Genomic DNA, 23,405 nt, shown 5'->3' with positions numbered 1-23,405 from the left:
GTGTAAAACTATCTATCTCGACCTTCGGAACTTTTGATGATGTACTCGTTTTGTTACATTAATGTTTTATTTGATTTTTTCTCTTAAAAAAAAAAGAAGGTTATGGCAATGATCTTTCTTTAGTCGACCCCAAAAAGGGTTACGTAGATAGGTCTCAGTATAAGAGGTGGCTTTTATACCAAATCTGTCTTCAAAACTGGCATTTGAAAGAACTCACGTTGGAGCTGTGTATTGGACTTGGGGACTTGGTAACGTTTAAAGCATTGACCTGAGAAGTGATAATAGGATTCCAGAATACTTTGGAAAGCAAGGGCTTCTTGGATAGTAGATCAACCAAATAAGATTATGTCGTCTGTGTAGGCCATATAATTAGTTATTGATTCAGTTTCTGTGGATCCGGATTCCCCTAATCCACTTTTGGGTCTGGGTTATAAGTAAATGAGATGATAATACTTTGGCAGATAAGACAAATTATTTTTTGTTTTTTCATTATTCCGTATATTATGTTTTGGTATGAAATTTGGGACAGTGTTGGTCAGTACCGATTGCCTCCAGTGTGGTGAATCTTCTTCTATTGATGGGGTATATGAGTTCATTTTTGTACCAAGTTTGGGTACGGTGAAATAATTAATCTTCTTCTGGGATTTTCTACTATTGATTTATGAGTGTTCCCTCTCAGGGTATTCTGGTCATATTCTATGGACAATTTATGGACGAATTCGAGAAAATGAGCACCACTCCAAAAACTACAGTTACACAATTACCATACCTTGAGGGATACACATCATCGTTAGAGTGGCCTCTGGAGGTGACAAAATGAGATGTCTACACAGACCTTAATTCTTAGGAGAAGTACTAGTGAGGAAAGACATGCTTAGCTTAGGTCTTGTTTTAAGTATGACCTCGAATAGAGTTGATTGGAGAGCAAGGATCCATGTAGCCAATCCCCATTTAATTGAGATAAAGCTGAGTTGTTGTAGTGTTTTGTAGTGGATTTATATCATGTAAATTATGTTTATTTCTTAAGTCATAATTTACGTTTAGATGTCATGGTTCAAACCAAATAGTATCAAACTTCTTTATTGGGCTTCAACAATAGAATCATCCCAATTAGGCCTAAAACTAGTATCTCAAACCAGCAACAAAATCGAGATCGAAACCGATAAAAACCATTTAACCGAAACCATTTTATCAGATGTCTCTGCGGATGTCTTTTCGTAAACATCCGATAAAATGTACATTAATACAGCCAAACAAGCCAAAATGGATGTTTCTGTTGGTACGAATTTCATTAGACTGTAACCAGCATACATATGTCCTGATTGGTGCCAATTACCAATTGAGGGGACAAACTTGAACCGGCCTTGTGGTTCAATGTTCGAACTGGTTCCCAAATCGGTGAGGCTTTTCTTTGGGACCAGTTAGGGGTGTCAATACCCAACCTGAACCGATGAAACTGACCCGAACCAGCCCCGAACCAGCCCGGACCACACCGGACCGAACTCTTAATGGTTTGGTTCGGTTTGTGGATCCAGAAAGGCAAACGGTTTGGTTTGGTTTGGGCTAGCCCGATGGTGCACTGGTAGCCCGAACCCAAATCGAACTGACCTAACCCGATAAATTAGTAAATCAGTAACTGCCTAATGCCCCATTGCCCCTTAAATGTGTTGTGATAGTTTCTCACTTTATCTCATATCCTTTGTTAGTGATTACCCAACCAATTGTATCCATAGGCCATAGGACATAGGATACAAAGATACATTGTATTTGAAATATTTTATGTACTTAGAAGAGAAAGAGAAGATAAATTAGCACTAACCGGACCTTACTAGTTATATAAAACCGGTACCAAATCGAATCCAAACCGATATCAACTTGTTATCATAAACCGAAACCGACACGAAACCAAACCGCACCGAAACCAATTATTTCTTAATGGTTTGGTTTCGATTTTTATAAAAATCACACCGAAACCGAAAAGCCCGAACCAAAATCGGCCCGTACCGGCCCGTTGACACCCCTAGACCAGTTACTTCAAATGCGTTATTACATCAGTCGCCAGCTTCTGTGTAGCAGCAAATAGAAAAGCTGGAGAGAGCATATGCTTAGGGCCCCATTGGCCATTGAAAACATACAGGCGCAATGGAAGATCGGAGAAACTGCTCGCCTCTTTTATTTTTGGGACAATTTCCTTACTACGAGAATAAGAAAATTAATTACATAATAAGTAGATTTTTAATTTTTGGTAATCACAAATAAGTTTAGATTCACTGGGAATTGGTCCTTTGTTATTCTTTTTGGCTTAGGCTAGGCGGAGGCGTTAGGATATTTGCAGCAGGGACCAGGGACACTTACAAACCCTACGAGGGAGGATTGAGGAGATAAGTTGCAGAACGATCTGTAAACAGTAGATTGGAGAGAGAGAGAGAGAGAGAGAGAGAGACAGTTGTAGTCTTAATCTTCATTAGGATTTCTAAGTTGCAGGAAGGCGCTTTTGGGTAGCGAAGTTACGGGGAACTGAAAGAGGTCTTTGAAGCTCTGTAATATACTCTGTGAAATCTACTTCTTTAGTACTCGAGTTCGAAGCAAAGCGATACAACAAAAAAGTCGAGATGAGGATTATGATAAAGGGTGGTGTGTGGAAGAACACAGAAGATGAGATCCTTAAGGCGGCTGTTATGAAATATGGGAAGAATCAATGGGCGAGGATCTCTTCACTTCTTGTCCGCAAGTCGGCGAAGCAGTGCAAAGCTCGGTGGTACGAGTGGCTCGATCCATCCATCAAAAAGGTTAGTCATTTTATTCCTTTAATCCATCTACTTGTCTCATTGCGACAGAAACACTGGAAATAGTTGCTTGTTTGATCATCTTTTTCAATTGTTACGATGTTTATATCCATCTCCTATCTTCCCTTGGGGTTGTCGTATTACAGGGTCTCTCAACCCCCCCACCCCCCCCAAAAAAAAAAAAAAAAAAAAGGGTGAAAGGGAAAATCCATGAAACTATTCGTTAACATTGTCGTTAATCATTCCATTCCGGTTTGATTCTTAGGTTGTTTCGTTGGAATTTTCTTCCTTCCTTTCAGCTTGGTTATAAATAATATCGGTTATCTAGCATTTTCCTGCAATTGATAGTTAAATTATTGGGCATTGTAATCAAAATTTCCAGTTTAACTAGAATGTGTTTACATCTGGCTAGAGAGGTGGTTTTGATTGAAGGATTTGTTACTACCCCCCCCCCCCCCTCCTGTTTCGTATATCATTGTTAAGATATCTAGTTTTGCTTAAATTTACGGAGGCTGGCCTCTTCCGAAGTTATATTTTTTTCCTTTCTGTTGTCTGCTTCTTGGGTTGCTGGTGATATATGTCTGATTTGGGTTGTTGTTGGTCGTATTACTCATTTTGCTATTTTGGTTATGCTATGCAAGTCACTCCATTTCTTCGCCCTCACCTCTGATCTGGCATGTTTTAGACCCACTTCCCCACCCTGGAAACATTTGACTAATGACCCAGTTCCCATCACTGTGCAGACTGAATGGACCAGAGAAGAAGATGAGAAACTGCTTCATCTTGCCAAACTCATGCCAACACAGTGGAGAACGATTGCCCCTATTGTGGGCCGAACTCCATCTCAATGTCTTGAGCGTTATGAGAAACTGCTTGATGCTGCCTGTGTAAAAGATGAAAACTACGAACCCAGCGATGATCCACGGAAATTGCGTCCTGGTGAGATTGATCCAAACCCGGAATCCAAGCCTGCACGTCCAGACCCTGTAGATATGGATGAGGATGAAAAGGAAATGCTATCAGAAGCACGGGCTCGGTTAGCAAACACCAGAGGAAAGAAGGCAAAGAGGAAAGCTAGGGAGAAACAGCTTGAAGAGGCCAGGAGGCTTGCTTCTTTACAGAAACGGAGGGAATTAAAAGCAGCTGGGATTGATAATAGAAATAGGAAGAGGAAAAGGAAGGGGATAGACTATAATGCAGAAATCCCCTTTGAGAAGAAACCACCACCAGGGTTTTTTGATGTCGCAGATGAAGAAAGACCAGTGGGACAGCCTAAGTTCCCAACAACCATTGAAGAACTTGAGGGAAAAAGGAGGGTTGACATTGAAGCACAATTAAGAAAGCAAGATACTGCCAAAAACAAAATTGCACAGCGGCAGGATGCTCCTTCCACTATATTGCAAGTCAACAAGCTGAATGATCCTGAGACAGTGAGGAAGAGATCAAAACTGATGCTTCCAGCACCACAGATTTCGGATCAAGAACTAGAAGAAATTGCAAAGATGGGTTATGCAAGTGAACTTATTGCAGGGAGTGAGGAACTTGCAGAAGGAAGTGGTGCTACACGGGCTCTTCTTGCAAGTTATGCTCAGACTCCACGACAGGGAGTGACCCCAATGAGGACTCCTCAGAGAACACCTGCTGGAAAGGGTGATGCTATTATGATGGAAGCTGAAAACCTTGCAAGATTAAGGGAGTCACAAACGCCATTATTGGGTGGGGAGAATCCGGAGTTGCACCCATCAGATTTTTCTGGTGTTACTCCTAAGAAAAGGGAGATTCAAACTCCAAACCCAATGGCTACTCCTTTGTTAACTCCTGGACCCATGGGTCTTACTCCAAGAATTGGCATGACACCATCAAGGGATGGGTACTCTTTTGGTATGACACCAAAGGGGACTCCTATCAGAGATGAGCTTCGTATAAATGAAGACATGGATATACACGATAATGCAAAACTTGAACTCCGTAGACAAGCTGAGGTTAGAAGAAACTTGCGTTCTGGGTTAACCAATCTTCCACAGCCGAAAAATGAATACCAGATAGTCGTCCAGCAGCCTCCAGAAGAAAATGAAGAGCCAGAAGATAAAATCGAAGAAGATATGTCAGATAGGATAGCTAGAGAAAAGGCGGAGGAAGAAGCAAAGCAGCAGGCATTGCTTCGAAAAAGATCAAAAGTTCTTCAGAGGGAACTGCCTAGACCTCCCACTGCTTCATTGGAACTTATTAGGAAATCATTGGTGAGAGCTGATGAAGACAAGAATTCTTTTGTTCCTCCTACTTCGATTGAGCAGGCTGATGAAATGATAAGGAAGCACCTTCTTAATTTATTGGAGCATGATAATGCCAAATATCCACTTGAAGAAAAAGTAGGTAAAGAGAAAAAGAAAGGAGTCAAGCGTGCTTCAAGTGGAACGTCTGCTGTTTCTGTCCCAGAAATTGAAGATTTTGAAGAAGATGAATTGAAAGAGGTATGCTCTCCCCCAAAAATAAAAATAAAAATAAAGGGTGATTTAATTCATGAGGTACGCACAATGTTATTCCTTTGCTAGCATGTCATGACCTAATCATTCTGATTTCATTTATTAGTACACCTAATCTCGCTGATTGCCAATACATATTCTCATTGTTTATTCTGTATTTGAAAGTTAAGTACTTCATTGTTTGCTCTATTTTTCCTTCTTCATTTCTAGGGTTACTTTTTCTTATTGAAGGATTGCTTTCAATGGTTTTTATGCTTGGATTATTATATATTTTTGTTGATATGTTTACAGTTATTTTTGAAGTTTTAATTCCTATGAGTTTCAAATTATGCATAATTTACTTGCGTCCTTCAAAAAAAAACCTGTTTGAACAGTTAGTACTTAGTACTTAGTAGAAACAAACACATGGCTCTGATACATTTTGAGATTTTTGTATGTGGTAGCCGGCTCTATGTTACATGTTTGTATGATACCAACAATTCAAGTGTTCAATACACTGATCAAAATTTCTTTCTTTTGGTTTCAAGTGATGTAGGCTGTAGTTCAATTTTTTTTTTCTATGAACAAAGCAACTTTTGACTTTCTTTTATAATAAATTTCTTGATAAGGAGCTCTTTTGAATAATGATATTTTTACGTACTAATGGGATTCCAATTGTAGACCCTGATTCTTTAATGCAATAACTTGTCCCAAACTAGAAAAAAAAACTAGAATGAGACTTGCAAACACCGGATCTCCAGAACATAGAAAAGTAGAGAAATTATAGCTGAGTGAGAAAATAATATAGCAGCAACTAGGAAGTTCAGAATGTTCCAATATTCAGGACCAGTGGTGTACTAGGGATACTCTATTGATCTGCAAAATATCTGAGGAATATGAGATCACATTAAGGTGTGCAGAGCAGTAATGCTGGAACTTGAATATCGGCTACCAGTTTTCAGTAACTTAGATCAGAAATCAAAAGAGCAGATAACCAGAGGCTTGAATATCAAATTTGAGAGAATTTTACACAATATTCAGAAAATTATGACACTAGAAAACAAGCTGAAATCAATGGTGAAAATAGGGTTCCCGCCAAGGATTTAAGTATCGGTATCGGGTATCGTATCGGTCAGGCGATTTTAAGAGACGTATCGTATTGTATCGGAGATACGTATCGATCAGTGCATAAACGCATGAAAATGATCAAAATACACATGAAAATACACTTTTGGACACAAAAAACAATATAAACAAGCAATTTGTGTCATATATCATGCATATATACTAAGAATTGTGAATAATCAATAACCAGACAAGTGCGGCACTTTGAAATTGTTATAAAAGATTAAATTGCATCATTTTCATGTATTTACTACCTAGCAAAGTTGCCCTAAACAATATTTAAACATTTTTATATTTTCTACAACTAGTTACACATTATTTAATATTTCAAATAATGAAAAAAAAATGACATAATGTACTACATATATGAATCTAACTCTTCTCTTCTATTTCAGCCAATTATACATTTTATCAAACTATAATGAAAGAGTATAGATGGAAAAATCATGATTTTTGACATTTTTTAAAGTATTTTATAAATTCAGAAAATACCCAAAAAATTAAAAAAAATACAGATTTTAGGGTAAATGTATAATTTTGTATTCTTGTTGGGATGTCAATCATGTCATAGATCTATACATAATGTACTACATATACTATATACATTAGCATTTGTTTTAAATTTAAGAAGAAAATAAAAAAAAAAAATCATTTTAAAGAAGGAATTTTCGGTTATGGGTAAAAAATGCCAAAGAAACATGGATTTGAAGTCAAATCTTTGTAAATGTATACAAAGAATGCAATTTCTATGCTAGTTTAACATATTCCCTTTGATTCATACCAAAAAACATACCAAAAATCAAAGATTTAAGCAAAAGAATCAAGTTTTTTTCAAAAAACTTACCTTTCCCTTTAAAAACAGCTTTTGATTTCAAATGTGGGCTGTTAGATGCACCAAATGATGTGATTTCACCAGCTTTAGGGTCGTTTTTGGCAAAGGATTGAAAGCCCTCAACAATTCTTACCCAAAAACCAAGTTTAAATGTGTTTTTTGAAGGGTTTCTCAAAGTTGGAAAGAGATTTTTTCCGCCAGCCTGCTCAAAGTTCAACTTTCTGGTTTTCAGATATGAAATGGACATGTGGGTTTTAAGTAACGATACGTATCGAGACGTATCGAGTCGTCTTGATATGTATCGATATGTATCGGTCTTCCGCCAGCCTGCTCAAAGTTCAACTTTCTGGTTTTCAGATATGAAATGGACATGTGGGTTTTAAGTAACGATACGTATCGAGACGTATCGAGTCGTCTCGATATGTATCGATATGTATCGGTCGATACATATCGAGACATATCGAGATGACTCGATATGTCTCGATACGTATCGTTTTTTTAAAAATAATAAAATAACATTTTTAAAAACTCTCGGCTGTATCGATACGTATCGTATCGGTACGTCTCGGTCGATACGTCTCGATACAGTCGAGACATTTGCATTTTTAAAAAAAAAAGATACGTCTCGACCTGTATCGTATCGACCACGACCGATACCGAGACGTATCGGCCGAGACGATACGATATGGTCCGAGACTTAAATTCTTGGTTCCCGCCATAGTTGTCAATGCGTCGCCTAGGCGTCTAGGCTGTTTTGTTGGGGCCTAGGCGACAACTGCCTTATTGCAGGGAGCCTTGCAGGTTTTTATTGGTACCGGGTTCCGGTAATGACCCTAAGTAAATGTTTTTATATTTGTAATTTCATTTGCTTAAGTTATTATTCATAAATATGCAAATACCCAAAATATTTAAAAAATAAAATTCCAAAAGGATAAAAAGTCAAACCCCCAATTCCAGAACAAAAATTGGATTTTCAGTGGTAGGTGAAATTTTCAACTTTCAAATGCTGGGTTTTTTTTTTCTCAAATCTAAAATTTCTATAAATCTTAATATGGTAAGACATTGCTCAAAACCAAACGTGCGGTAAAATATTCATTTGTTTTAATATATAAAAAAATGTTCTTATTCAGAGCCATTTTGACAGCATTCGCGCAAACAAAATAAGGTTTGACTGGAACATAACTTCTTCAATATAGATCAGATTTAAGCACTTTTGGATTTGTTGGAAAGCTGGTTTTGTGCTCTAACTAATACAAAAAATCTCAGGTAAAACTAAAATCATTTGACTCATCAAACTTCTTAGAGAACAAGAACATCTCGCTAAATTGAGAGCAATTTAATTACTTATAGATAAGATTATATTTTTTTTGACTTGATGTGACTAAAATGTTATTTTTGATGACTTGATGTGGCTTAATGTTTATTTTTGATGACTTGAGGTGACTTAATGTTGATTTTTAATGACTTGAGGTGTCTTAATGTTGATTTTTAATGACTTGAGGAGGCTTAATGTTGGTTTTTGATGATATAAGGTATATATTGTAGCATACTAAAATATTGTAGCCCAGTAAATAATTTTAGAAAAGGGGGAAAAAAAAAAACAACACTTGAGGGCGCCTTGGTTGCCAAGGCGAGGCCTAGGTGGGCGCCTTGTCGCCTAAGCGCTTAGGCATCTCTCCACCGCCTTGGGTCGCCTTGCCGCCTTGACAACTATGGGTCCCGCTGGTTTCAGAAAAGAGTAGAAAACTATTCTGAAGTGGAAAAGAAATAAATAGAAAGAGAAGAATGAGGCAGGAAAAACAGGGATCCACTTGTGAAGAAACCCTTGGAGTCCACCAAGGATCTTAGGAATCCACCTAAGTGCATTGCGAGTCCACACCGCCAAATCTTGAAGAGAACTTGAATAATTCTCTTCAATAATGTTGCTCATTAATTTGTGGGTTAGGCGACAGGCCAGTAATGTAGTCCTATGTAGGAGTAGTCCTACTAGGAACCAGGGTAATAGGATCACCAAACAAGGCTGGCCGATTGGGACAGCTTAGGCTAATTAGGGCAGAATTAGGGTTAGGGTTTCGAGCTAGGGTTTTATTTGGTAATGATGTGCAGGTTTTTAGGAGTCTATTGGTGTAGGTTTGGATTGATTTGGATGAAGTTGGAAATCTAGGGTTTTGGATTAGAGGCCTTGTAAAAATGGAGTGTTTTCAGGATCTAGGGTTTAGGGGTGGATTTTGGGAAAGGGGTTTATAGGGTATTAATGGGCAGGTCTAGGGGGTTATTTTTGGTATAAAGAAGTTAGGGTTTGGATTAGTTACGAAATTCTGCAACTTAGGGTAGAATTGGATTTAAGGTTTTGATGGACAGATTGGGCTGCAACTGAGATCGAGTGGAGGGATAAGGCTGGACAGATTTTTGAGTGAGGCTAGGGTTATGGGAATCAATTAGGGTTAAGTGGAGGATTAAGAAGAGGAATGAAATTGTAGAATTATAAAACTACTTACTTGAATTAACACTGATCTCCAACAGTAGCAGATTGAAGAAAAGCTAAGAGAGGACCTCCCGATCTACAAGATGCAAGGAGTCACTGGGGATTCCAGTCGTTCAACCTTGATATTACTCACAAGGGGGGGTCTTGATATGACACACAAGACAGTCTCTGAAGAGAGAAGCAGCAACAGCAATGACAGCTGCAAAACAATATTTTTTATTAATCAAATTCGTGTTCAATACTTGACCCCCTTAGAACCTTATATAAAAGAATCAAATTATACTCCTACACTAAAAAGGAAAGGCCTAACCCATTTCTCAACCTACTAGGTAACTTAAACTAACTAGGAAACTAAAATACTAAAAGAAATAGACTCAAAACATGGCTGGACTTATAGAGTCCTAATCCAGCCCAACTTACATCACATGACCACTTAAGTTGTCACATGACCACTTAACCAAGTCACATGATCACTTAAATTGAACCAATTGGATGCAACCAATTTGAACCGGTTCAATTAAAAAAACATAAAAATAAACTAAGTATTGGGCTAATCCCGTATGCAACCTATGTACCCCTAGTTTAGGCTCATTAAAGTGGCCTAATACGTAGAAAACCCTTGGGAACAAAGGCCCAACATGTATATAACCCAACCCTAGGCCTATTTCTAAAGAAATAAGCCAATTTCTATGATGAACCTGCATCAGCCAGTTGATGCAGTATAACTTCCATGGATTGATGTAGACAGATTCTATGGCAAGCATTATGCTAGCCGCAAGCATCACAATGGAGCTGGGCCATCTCATCAAATGGTGGACCAACCAGCCTAGCTGGACCAGCTCACATGAGCTGGAAGTTTTTGCTCTCTCAAACTCAAATCGTGGGGGCAATTTTGCCGTTTTCTTCCTGTTTTTCTAGCTGGCCGATGGAGGTTTTTAAAGAGTTGGGCCTACATGCTTATGTGGATCGACTAGTACCCTTGAAGACGCTAGAAGGCTGAAGAATTAAATGAGTATTTTCTTTTTTTTTAAAGAGATCTCAGTTTCCTTGTATTAGTTTCCAATTTAAAGTTACTTCCTATTTTCTGTTTCTTAAGGAGCAAGATATTGCTGCCTATATATGTAAAAGCTCTGAGGAGCCTCCCCGTCGATTGATTGTTGAATGGAAACTTTGCTTTGTGCATGTTTGCAAGTCCTGAGAGAGGGTGAGAGGGTGAGAGGCTGAGAGAGCTGACCCCCCTCCCCCTATCTATCTATTTCTTCTATCTTCTTCTTCACCTTCTACTTGATCTCCACTGCTGCTGCTACCTTGTGACTACATCAAACTGCCGCGTAGACGCTCTGTGAAGACCTGAATCAACTCCTAATCACTATCAAGAACTGCTGCTGTTACACACTGCCAGTAGGAGACTGCTGCACACCTGTGGCCCAAGCTTTCCTGCCCAGATCTGCTGCAACTTCAGATCTCAATAACTCTGAAACTAGCCATTGGAATTGGCTAATTTTTGGAGCACAAATCCCCCTCAATATCCTTTTTATGCGATCCAAACTTGGAGTGGTTCTGCTGGGTGGGTTGGTCTCTACTCACTATGTTGCTAAATCTGAGTTTACTTTCTATTTTAGTGTCCTACTAATATCTCCACCTTCAGCCATTAGTTGGAACTGAGACTATTATGGTTTCATTCTCCCTATTAGACCTCTATTTGGTGGAAATATCAGGCCCATATAAGTTTGGTAACTGTTGATTTGGGTTTATCAAATTTTCTGGTGTTAAACCTCTATTTCCAGACCTGTGGCTGCAGTGTCTTGGCTGCTTTTGAGTGTGGGTTAGTTGATCAATCTGTGGGTATTCTTTGGGGTTAGGTTACCTATAATGTAGCCTTAGATTATGGATGGGCACACTCCCATTTCGGAGCCCTGTCAGAGATGAACCGGGTCGAATTTGGATTTTGGGTCTAGTAGGATCTTTAGGATTTATTTTTATTTTTTAATAATCATGTAGTCTTTCATTTTATTTAGGTAAATTGATATTGGGTTTACCTGTTTGAGTTGATTTTTGTTTCCTAGTTTAAGAGTTACTATTTTTTAGAGTTTTAGTTTCCCATTAATATGCATGTTACCCTACATTGGAGATTAGATTGAATAATGGAATTGAGAAATTGAGTTTGCTGTGGTGTGTGCCTGCGTGGCTTGGCAGCAAGTTGCTATGGATCCTCTCCTCTTTCTTCTTTCATTCTTATTCCCCTCTCTTCCCTCCCTTGATCATGGTTGTCAAGGCGTCCAAGCTCCTTGGATGCCTTACTGGCATCGCCTTGCGTCCAGGCCCCCTTCAATGCCTTGGGTTGCCTAGAGCCATGACAACTATGCCCTTAATCTTCGTCATCTTTTATATTCTGTTTCATCAAAGCCTTTCGGTTGTGTTCTGTTCTGGACATCATCTACAGCCCTCACAGGGTAAATGAACTCCATCTATATAGACCTATTCACCTTGAGGTTTTGGGCGTGAACTAAACAGTCGTAGGCAAGTCTAACCCCAGCCCCTTACCCAGTGATACAAGGCCTAAGCTATGCATCTCTTTCCTCACTTCTCTTAGGGTCATTTAGGTCTGCCACTGGCTCTTTTTGTTCCTTCAATCTGAATCATTTCACTCCTCCGTGTTGGAGCAGCCAAGGGCCTCCATTGAACATGGCCATGTCACCTCAAACGGCTTTCTCGTAGTTTATCATGTATTGTAACTACTCCCAAGTCAGCTCTAATATGATCATTCCTTACTTTATTGTTCTTAGTTTTTGCCACTCATCCATCTCAATATCCTCATCTACGCTACACCCAGTTTATCTATATGATGCTTCTTAACTGCCCAATATTCCTTTATAGGTCGGTCGATCACACAACACTTCGGACGCTCCTCTCCATTTCATCCATCCTAAATATCATCCTCAATATACCTTCTTTATTTATGATTGAGCCCAAATACCTAAAATAATCACTTTGCGGAATCTCCTCGTCAATTTTTCCACCTCATTATCCTTCCTAGTGTAACCAAAGTTACACCATATACTCTGTCTTCGTTCTACCTGAGGTTCAAGAACTCGGTTTCGGTACAGGTTTTGACCTGGCCAAAAACCGAGTTTTCAAGTTGGGTTAATTTTTTTTTCAACTCAATGGCTGGTTTCGGATGGTTTTATTCTTATTTTGAGGCTGAAACTTGATACTCAGCCTATTTTAGGCCATTTAAACACAATGACACTGTCAGATTTTGCAAAAACAAAGTCCAAATAGAAGTTTCACTTCGGACCCTAGGTTGGTAGGCAACGACTTACTAATAGGCCCTATTCTACACAGAATTTAGTAACTGAATGCAATCAAATCATATACTTAAATAAACATTATAAATGTAAAACTGTATAATACATCGATCTTAATATATTACATCTATCATCCCATGCCATATGACCGAATCACGTATTCACCACCATATCGTTCCACAAAGTCTTCCCATGTCATAGTGTTGTTGTAGAGTTGCACATAGGTTGCCACAGAATTCATATAAGTGTTGTCATCAACATATTCCAAGTTTCCTATCTTAGGGTATAGAAGAGCCGGTTGTGATGAGGATCATGAAGCCTGAGATCCATTGCTACTGTCATACTGAGGCTGTTGAAATACCATCGACATGTATGGATGTGGCTGGTTGGGGAAAAAATGGTTTACCTTTCAAAAGTTCTTCAAAATTGGGATGAAGAATCACAAATCTTGAACAAAGCTTGCACTTTTGTAGCTGAATGATGTCTCCGGCAGGTTCTACGTTGAAAACCAGGTGAAAAATGATGAAGCAGCAACTCTCGGTCGAGTTAGAGGCCAGTTCTCGCCTCTCGGTTGAGTTCTGGCACTTAAATAATGTGGTTTGGGTCAAAATCTCGGTCGAACCGAAATCTTGACCCGAGATCTCAACTCGACCGATGAATTGAAATGGCGAGTTATTCCTAAGCTCTTCCACACTTCTATTGGAACCGCATCTGGGCATGGTGCCTTGCCTAATTTTATCCTCCTTAAAAGCTATTTTTACTTCAGCTAAATTTTCGTATATATCTACGACATGTGGTGTCTTGATGGTAATGCAGTATTACAGTATACTATTATTTGAAACTCGAAAGGTTTTCGTTTAGTAGGCTGTAGAAATAATCTTTCCATCTCTTTTTAATGTCCTCATCTCTTATTAGTGCTTCACCATCTTCACTTTTAATACATCTAAATTGTTCGAGATTTCTACTCTTACTTACCCTCATTTTAGCTATCTTATAGATGATAGCTTTTTCCTCTTCCTTTGTACTTAGATTGTTATAAAGATTTTCATTTTTCTTCGCCCTTTGCTTTTCTCACAATCTTCTTAGTTTCATTTTTGGCAAACTTATACCGTTTTATATCCTTTACATCCTTAGTTCTTTGCTATGTCTTAAAACTAGCTTTCTTAGTCTTAATGGCTACTTGAACTTCATCATCCCACCACCAAGCCTCCCTAGAGGAATGACGGTTTCCTTTTGATTTGCCTAGGACATCTTTAGCAACTTTCTTAATACAAGTAATCTCGTTCCTCATTGTACTAATGTCTCCCTCAAAGTCTCACTTTCCTTGTTTGACCACTTTATCGATAAATGATTTCAAGGTATCTCCTTCTAAATTCCACCACCTTATCCTAGGGTAAATAAGCTCACATTTCTCATCATTCCGCGTAATGAGGCACATATTTATGACCACTAATATATGTTGTGTGGTTAGGCTCTACCTTGGTGTAAAACCTTACAATCTTTACATAACTCTCCATCAAACCTTCTAGTTAGGAAGAAATTTGTTTGGCTACCATGATGCCCAATTTTGAAGGTAACTAAATGCTCCTCTCTCTTTTCAAAGTAAGTGTTTACAATAAATAAATCATAAGCCACAGAAAAATATAAAACTGAAATCCCCTCGGCATTCCTATCTCCAAAATCATACCCTCCATGTACACCTTCATAGCTTCTACGATTTCTCCCAACATGTTCATTTAGATCACCCCCTATAATAATCTTTTCTACTTGACTAAAACATTGCACGAATCCATCCATGTGTTCCCAAAATTGTAACTTACTACTTTCATCCAATCCTACTTGGGGTGTGTAAGTGCTGATTATATTGACAACCTCCTCCAACACAAGGTTGATGGATATAATCTTATCTCCAAATTTGTTAACATCCACCACATTATTCTTGAAATCTTTATCCACTACTATGCCTACTCCACTTCTATTACTTTTATCTGCCATTGACCAATGTTTAAAGTCGTCCAACTCCTCCATAGCTTTTTTATACAGGCTACGTTAATCCTTTTCCTCATAACAACTATCAATTCTAGACTCTCACCCATTAAAGATCCAATGTTCCAAGATGCTAATCTAATCCTATGATTTTGGATTAGCTTCTTTACTTTTACTCGTCCATGGTGCAAGAACCCTTGCCTACTTGTCATCGCATCTGGCTGCCAACGCGGCATGTCTCTTACAGGGGATGCCCTAGCTAACCCTTCCCCTTTTTTACCACACCCAGGTCATAGTGTAGTGCGTCATTTATTCTGGAGGGGAACACCCTAGCATAATGTTGATAATTTAAGGTTCTAGATTCCATGTAAAAGGGGTTTGGCTAGGGTTTTTTCCAGTGCCGGCTGCCAATCGATGCACCAAGGCTAGGGTTTTTTTGGTTTCGTTTGCCAACCTGATGCACCAACCCTCCTCCTTTATCTGGGCTTGGGCCTGGCAGCAAATGCTGGCGGAGTTGACCGTAGTTCAAGAATATTTAATACCAATAGATCAACAAATCAGTTGGATGTAATATTGTGATATGATGTTGATGGTATAACAGGGAACAACTCTATAAAAGATGAGCTCGATCCAATGGGTGGATCTCAAGAACCAGCACTGTTACAGAATTAGTAACTTAAGATCCTAAAAACTATGAACTCAGATATCTAAACAAATGATGAACTGATGAAAGTTAGATTCTGGTCAACAGTCCTTATGCTATCAAACAAATCAAGCAAATCTGATGGTTAGATTAGTAATTATGACAATACCTTACTTGAGTATCGATGGTGAATGAAAAAGAAGAAGATATAACTAAGTATCCCTCCTAGCCTCAACTAGAATCCCACCAGCCACTATAATGCAGAACCAGGGGGGGGGGGTCGTCTGCTATGGTGGGCTTCACAGAGAGAGCAATAGAAGAGTTAGAGTTGCAGGGGAAGAGAAGAAATCGCATTAGAAGAAGAGAGGGGGGGGGGGGTGGGGGAAGGAAGAGTGCACACGCACACAGCCCTCAGGCTACTCAAACCATAAACTCAATTCATTCTTCAATTCTGTCCCTAACGATGGGGAATTACATCATATATAAAGAGAAATAAAAGACTCCTAAAATAAAGACTCCTAATTACTTCCTAAAACTTAGAATAACTAAAATAGAAACTCAATAAAACTCAAATTGGAAATTTCTCTATAAGTCTAATAGCTACCCCAAAATAAAAGATTACATATCTTTCCCAAATAAAATAAATTCTAAATATCCTACTGAACCAGAACGTGGTTGGGAAGCGATTCATCTTGGTTTGGATCCCCAACTGGGTTTGGGTCGGTCCAAGGTAACGTATCTGCATCAATTCCCTGGTACTGAGAAAAACTTGCCCACGAGTTTTGTAGAATGGTAGAAATAAAAGCTCACGAGCGGGGGCGATTGGTTCCATGTCTGCAACTTGAAGAAAATCTAAAATATGAAGCTTTGGGGGTGCATCCATGTGAGGGAAATCATAAGGAAGAAAGAACTCATGATGCGGAATGGCCTTCACTGCACTGGAGTCCGTCGTTACTTGATCCACGAACTGCACATCTTCCGTTGCCGCTATTTGCTCTTCTGGTTGAGACTATCACTGGTGCTGCCACTTTTGGCTTGGAACAAACGTTGTCAACTAACCCATGAAGAATGAATGTTTGAGGCATGTGAAAAGGATGTAGGGTGAACAAGTTTCCATCACAATCAATGATGCCTTTTTGTTCTTCTAGCCATTCACGACCCAATTTAATAACACGCCGAGGAGAATCAAACACTTCACAATGAGCACCATCACAATAATAAGAAACAGAGAATTCGACGAATACATAATCCTCAGAGTGAATAATGATCTGGTCGTTCTTTGATAACATCTCTACCACTGGTCGTGAGACAAAATTGTTGCTTTGTCGTTCATCAATAAACAACATAACAAGCTTTCCATTAGGCAACCGAACTCTGAACTTGAACACAAAAGAATCCATGGCCAGGGTTGTATTTGGAATCGCTATGGGTCCACACAAATAAGAGAATATGCAAAATAAGAGGTAATGGCAAAACAGTAAATAAAAGGAAAATTTTATGACACTAATGGAAGAACTGTAATTATGGGAACTGCAACAACTAACACAAAAGGGAATGGAAATTCACGCATATGGTGAACGGCAAACTGGGAAGTGGGTGAATAACAGAATTAATAAAAGACTGAGGGGCAGTTTGGGAATAGAAAATAAGAAAAAGAGAAAAAGTAAGATCGTGGTTAGGGAGGGGATTACCGTCTCCTACTTAGAGCCTGATTCTGTCGAACCAGAGAGGAAGAATGGAGGAGGCGCTGCAAGAAAGGGCTACACGACTTCGATGGACGCGACAATGCGAGGCAGCCAAGCGGGGAGTTGAATCGCGAGAAACTTCTGAAACAGGTATGTACTTTTTTTATTTTTCTGTTTCTCGATTTCTCACTTCACTTCTTCTTTCTGTGTCTCGCACTCTCTCTGTTCTCTGCACTTTTTTTTTGTTCGGGTCTGGCGGAACCAAGGAAGTGGGTGACGGTGGGTCGGGGATTATGCTCAGGGAATCGAAACGATGGAGTTGGGGAGAGGGATTTGTGCGGGAGAAGGATGATTGGATGGGGTTTTCTGTTTTATTTTTTTTTTGGTCACTGTTACAGCGAGGAAGAAAGGGGTTGTTGCGGTTGGGGTTTCAGCGGAGTTGAAGGAGAGGGGTGGGAGATGGAGAGTGACGTAGGGTTTTTTTTTTTTTTTTTGGAATGGGAATCACAGGGGTTTGCTGTGGTTGATGGGAAGGAGATGGGATGCTGGTATGACAGGTCGAACAGCAGTGCGGAGAAAAGAATACTGGGAAAAAGGAGAATGGAAGAAGAGAGATTGATAAAGGAGGTGGAATTTTTCGGCTCTGATGCCAGATAATGCAGAACCAGTGGGGTTGGTTTGCTATGGTGGGCTTCACAGAGAGAGCAATAGAAGAGCTAAAGTTGCAGGGGGGAGAGAAGAAATCACATTAGAAGAAGAGAGAGGGGGGAGGGAAAGAAGAGTGATCGCATAAGAAGAAGAGGGGGGGGGGGGGAGAAAGTAGAGTGCACACGCGCACAGCCCTCAGGCTACTCAAACCATAAACTCAATTCATTCTTCAATTCTGTCCCTAACGATGGGGAATTACATCATATATAAAGAGAAATAAAAGACTCCTAATTACTTTCTAAAACTTAGATTAACTAAAATAGAAACTCAATAAAACTCAAATTGGAAATTTCCCTATAAGTCTAATAGCTACCCCAAAATAAAAGATTACATATCTTTCCCAAATAAAATAAATTCTAAATATTCTACTGAACCAAAACATGGTTGGGAAGCGGTTCATCGTGGTTTGGATCCCCAGCTGGTTTTGGGTCGGTCGAAGGTAACGTATCTGCATCACATTATTGGCTTCCCACCAACATAACACTGTATCTCACAGAAAATCTGAATCTCAGAAAATAAAGAAAAGGTTCAAACCAAAATCTCATTAATCAAATTCATGTACAAGGTTGGACCCCTTACAAACTTACATAGAATGAAAAATAGACTCAAACACTAAAAAGGAAAGGCCTAAACCAATCATTAACTAATAAGGTAACATAAATATGAAGGAAACTGACTCAAAACATGATTGGACTTATCGAATCTTAGGCCAGCCTACCAAAACACTTAATGACAATTAGTGTAAAGAAATAAAGACACTTAACTAATTTTGTAGGCTTCTACCTATATTATAGGCCCATTACAGTGAAAACACATTGGATCAATGGCTCAACACATGCATAACCTAACCCACTGCTTATTTCCATTAAAACAAGCCTGCATCAGTGGTGTTCAGGCTCTCCTTCACTTAGTTGTTTTGTTGTAATTTTTGTTGGTTGTAGTTTTGGGTGCGTTGTTTTGATTTCTGTTTAAACGTATGGCGTTTAGATCATTATGGCCTTTATTGTGATCTAAAAATACAGCTGGGCTGATTTGGACTTATTGTTGGCTTTGATTTTAGCCTGAACCTAACTTGTCCATAATATTGTATGAACATATTTGGTATAGTTGCTCCTCAGGAACAGCACTTCTCACTGTTCTCATTCCTTTTGCAGGCTGATTCATTGATAGAGGAAGAGGTTCAGTTTCTTCGTGTGGCGATGGGGCATGAGAATGAGTCCTTCGATGAATTTGTTGAAGCGCACAAGACGTGTCTCAAAGATCTCATGTATTTCCCAACACGTAACGCTTATGGTCTCTCCAGTGTTGCAGGAAACATGGAGAAACTTGCTGCAATGCAGAATGAGTTTGAGAATGTCAAAAAAAGAATGGATGATGAGGCTAAGAAGGCACAACGCCTTGAGCAGAAGATAAAACTTCTTACTCATGGACATCAGGTATGGTGAGGAATGCATGCTGAATTGTTACCATCACTATCATCATATTCATCATTATAACTCCTAGAATTATTTTATGCCTATCATTCACTAATGCGATTTGGAATTTTATCATAATGAATTAACTTATCTTCTGTTGCCAGCATTTGTAAACTCTGAAAATCCTTATTCCTCTATTCCTTTTGGCATTTTCAAATTCAGGTCATTGATAATTGGGTAAACTTTTCTACCCAAAAAAAAAAAAAAAAAAAAAAAAGTGGTAAATTTCACGTGCCTCTACACTTTCACCTGTGAGGTTTGGAAACTTTCACATACCTCCCCTGAGGTTCAAACTAAGTAACAAAAAAACCCAGTCCGTTAACTGGTGACTGAAAACGTTTTAATTGTGAATTAATTGACCAAAATGTCCTCATCTTCCCCAAATCATCCTCTTCTTTTATAAATGTAGATACCCAATACCACCACCACCGCCACCCACCATTAACACCATCACCGCCGGTCCGCCGTGCAGCCCCATCCCACACCATCCTCTTCCCCGTGCGATCATCACTACACAAAGCCGTGAGGTTTGGAAAATTTCATCTCTTCAATTCCTTTCTCTTTCCCCAGGGAGAATGACCTAGGGTTAGCTTGCCGATAGCAGTTTCAAAGAGAAATTGCAGATCTTCAAGATCTATTTCCAGAAGGGCTTCAAAGACTGATCGAGTGTAGCTTGAATAGAACAGAACCAAACCCCAAAATCTCTGCTCTGTTGGCTGCAGACTGATCGAGTGTAGCTTGAATAGAACAGAACCAAACCCCAAAACCCCTGCTCTGTTGGCTGCAGGTAAGCTGAGATCAAAGCTTTGATTGGCAGCTATGAAATCAGGGTTGTAAATTCCAGGAAGTGGAACCATGGATTCCATGTACGGCCTTAATTGCCTCTGCAATTCGATGTCAAAGACCTTAGCCCTGGCCATGGCATCCGCCAGGTTCATGTCGCTTATATCTCAACCCCCCAAAAACAATATCATCAGGGTGCACCTGTGTAACTAAAAAACAAAATGAGTAACCTATGCGTAGAAGATAACAATAACTCAAAAGTATCAAAGGGGAGGGGAGCAATCGCGAATTTGCAGTGAATTGGGGAGTAAGCTCTTGAAAGGAGCATAAATCTCTTCCCCATGAAACGAACCAACTCGAATGGTTGAGGCCTGGGTGAGCGACCCAAAATAGTTCGCTTGATGTACTGTCTTTGGTACCCCAGAGATTTCTTTGAGATCATTTATACATTTATAAATTCAGAACGAAACAAGAATAGCCCACACAAAATCTTACCTACCCATGTACATTAAACAAATCAAAATCAGAAATTAGAAATAAAAAAAAAGAAGATTGGGGGTGGGGAACCAAGAATCAAGAAACTCACTCCTGATTAGCAATGACACCACCAGTAAGGGTTGAACCATTGTTTCCTCCCCAACCCACAAGCAAAACCCTAAAAAAAATTCACAAAAATGAGATTTCAAGAAGAACCATCAAAAGCATGTGTTTTCTTACTGCGTTACAATTTAATTGATTTCCATTAATGAATTGCATGAGGAAGAGGATGGTGTGGGATGGGGCTGCACAGCGGTGATGGTGGTGGTATTGGGTATCTACATTTGTAAAAGAAGAAAAGATTATTTGGGGAAGATGAGGGCATTTTGGTCAATTAAACACAATTTTAGCGTTTTCAGTCACCAGTTAACGGACTGGGTTTTTTTGTTACTTAGTTTGAACCTCAGGGGAGGTAAGTGAAATTTTCCAAACCTCACGGGTGAGTGTAATTAGGTCAAACCTCAGGGGAGATATGTGAAATTTACCCTTGATAATTTGTTATTAAATCCTGATTGAAATCGATAAATTTAAGTCTTGTTGTCTCATTAAAAGCTTTGAAAATTTATTGGTTTTTGAGCGGTTGTGTATTATTTTATATGAGCAGACGCTGGCTGGAAAATTCTGGTCCCAAATTGAGGCCACCTATAAGCAGATGGACACTGCTAGTACAGAACTTGAATGCTTCCAAGCTTTACAAAAGCAAGAACAGTTGGCGGCTGCAAACAGGATCAACAGTCTTTTGGAGGAAGTAAAGAAGCAGCAGGAGCTGGAGAAAACTCTCCAGCAGCGCTATGGGAATCTGATAGCAGAGCGGAATAGGATCCAAAGGCTCCTAGAAGAGTACAGACTACAAGCACAAAAGCAGGAAGAAATTGCAGCAAAGAATCGTGCGCTTGAGTTAGCGGAGTCTGTTACAAATCAAACAGAGATGTCGAGCAATGAATCTGCTGAACCTGTAGCTTCCATGGAAGTGAATGAAGCCCCTATGTCCATTGACCATCAACGTGATGAAGCTCCTAATGATCAAACAGAGATGTCAAGCACTGAATCTGCTGAACCTGTAGCTTCCATGGAAGTGAATGAAGCTCCTATGTCCATTGACCATCAACAACGTGATGAAGCTCCTAATGATCAAATCGATGCTGCCCAAGAGCAACCAATTCATCCAAGCCCAAAGGATACTGATAGGGTTCAGCAGTCAGGTACAGGAATGGATTTTGCTGTGATGCATGGTGCTGCAGAGGAAGAGAAGAAAACAGTTGTACTGACTAATAGTAATGAAGCCCCTATTCCTACTGATACTCAACTCTCTAGTGCTGATGGTTACCACCCAAGTGGGGTCTTGTCCGAAAGCCATACGACCCCTGTTGAAGTAGCCATTGACAATGGCGATGCTCTTTCAAGTTCTATTGGTGCAAAGGGGACCAAGATGATGGATGGCCAATCTGATCAGATAGCTGATGGCTCCAGTAACAGTTTTGAAGTTTCACAGGAGGGGGTTCATATGATGCCTCAGCTTCAGTGTAGTACTCTGGAGTCCGAGGCACCAGTAGAGGATCATAATGCTGTTACAGAAGCGGAGAAAACAGATGGTGTTATTTTCAATCCAGATGAAGGTTTTCAGGAGATGACAAATGATGGTAATGGGGATTTGAAGCTGGTTCCTGGAAGTGAAGATTCAGTGGTTAATTCAGATGGTGGCACAATAAAGGAAACCATGGATGCAGTTGGTGTAAATGTTGTGGATGGTAAAGGTTTGGTATCTGGTTCAGATGAGGGAGATCTCAATCACAAGCCTGCCGAAACTGTGGCTACTCTCAACAATACTGAACAAGCAACAGCAAATTGACGAGTGTTGAGGACTCTTCAGTGTAATGATCTTCTTGGTGGAAGTAAAATGTGCAATAGCTCACTGTGCACCATACGACGGTTGGTTAGGATTGATGAAAGTGTCAAGCTAGATTCACTTGCATAATCTGTGGGGCAAGTGGACTGTCAATGGTTGCTGTAATTTTTCCATGTTAGGGTTGGTCCCCTTGGAGTTCCTTACATGTAACAAAGTGTGAGAGGGTGGAGCTAGGATGCTGCCATAAATGCGTTTCTATTTGTGTGACTATGAAATTTGGAACTGTCAAGGTGATGGCTCTTTGAAGGGCAAATGCTCAAGTGAGTTGAATAAAATATCATACTAATCTGCTGCCCTTATTCTTCCTTGAGTATATTAACTCCCTTTTTTTTTTTGCCCCTTTCTAACATGACACAAGCAACCTGAAGAAACTTTGATCTCGAAAAGCTGAATCAGGGTTTAAAAGAATGGAATCGGGATCCAGTCAGTGTCGGTTGATTTTCATCTGGATCCGATCCAAATCGGCCTGAAACAGTCTGGATTGGCGTGAATCAATCATTTTTTTGGGGGTAATTTACATATTCCACCCCTGAGGTTTGACGAAAGGATAATTTTATCTCCCAATTTTGAAAAATTTTGCATACCCCCCTGAGGTTTGCAAACAGTAACAAATAAACCCATTCTGTCCATTTATGACTAACAGTGTTAAAATTAAGAAGTGAACTGACAAAACTACCCTTGCAA

The 23,405-nt window shown here is 39.5% G+C and overlaps 2 protein-coding genes across 2 annotated transcripts; both read left to right on the top strand.

Annotated features, from left to right (window-relative positions):
* Positions 1–2,524: 2,524 nt before the first annotated feature.
* LOC122643280 (cell division cycle 5-like protein) lies at positions 2,525–21,848 on the top strand (the record flags this gene model as incomplete). Its single annotated transcript, XM_043836946.1, has 4 exons — positions 2,525–2,789; positions 3,530–5,257; positions 19,175–19,456; positions 21,420–21,848. Coding segments are annotated over exons 1-4 (2,616 nt in total), but the record flags the coding sequence as incomplete, so codon positions are not given.
* LOC122645813 lies at positions 21,844–22,974 on the top strand. Its single transcript, XM_043839184.1, has 2 exons — positions 21,844–22,513; positions 22,592–22,974. Exons 1-2 carry the CDS (start codon positions 21,849–21,851, stop codon positions 22,662–22,664), a joined length of 738 nt encoding a protein of 245 aa, XP_043695119.1. The 5' UTR covers positions 21,844–21,848; the 3' UTR covers positions 22,665–22,974.
* Positions 22,975–23,405: the final 431 nt, after the last annotated feature.

This window comes from Telopea speciosissima, chromosome 1 (genome assembly GCF_018873765.1).
Source record: "Telopea speciosissima isolate NSW1024214 ecotype Mountain lineage chromosome 1, Tspe_v1, whole genome shotgun sequence".
Classification (NCBI taxonomy): Eukaryota; Viridiplantae; Streptophyta; class Magnoliopsida; order Proteales; family Proteaceae; genus Telopea; species Telopea speciosissima.
This window is presented reverse-complemented; position numbering and strand designations above follow the sequence as displayed.

Excerpts from the sequence above, each read along its gene's own strand:
- LOC122645813 (XM_043839184.1), top strand. The coding sequence starts at position 21,849 with ATGTCAAGCACTGAATCTGCTGAACCTGTAGCTTCCATGGAAGTGAAT. Across the intron at positions 22,514-22,591 it reads TCAGTGGTTAATTCAGATGG|GGGAGATCTCAATCACAAGC; the intron begins TGGCACAATAAA and ends TGGTTCAGATGA.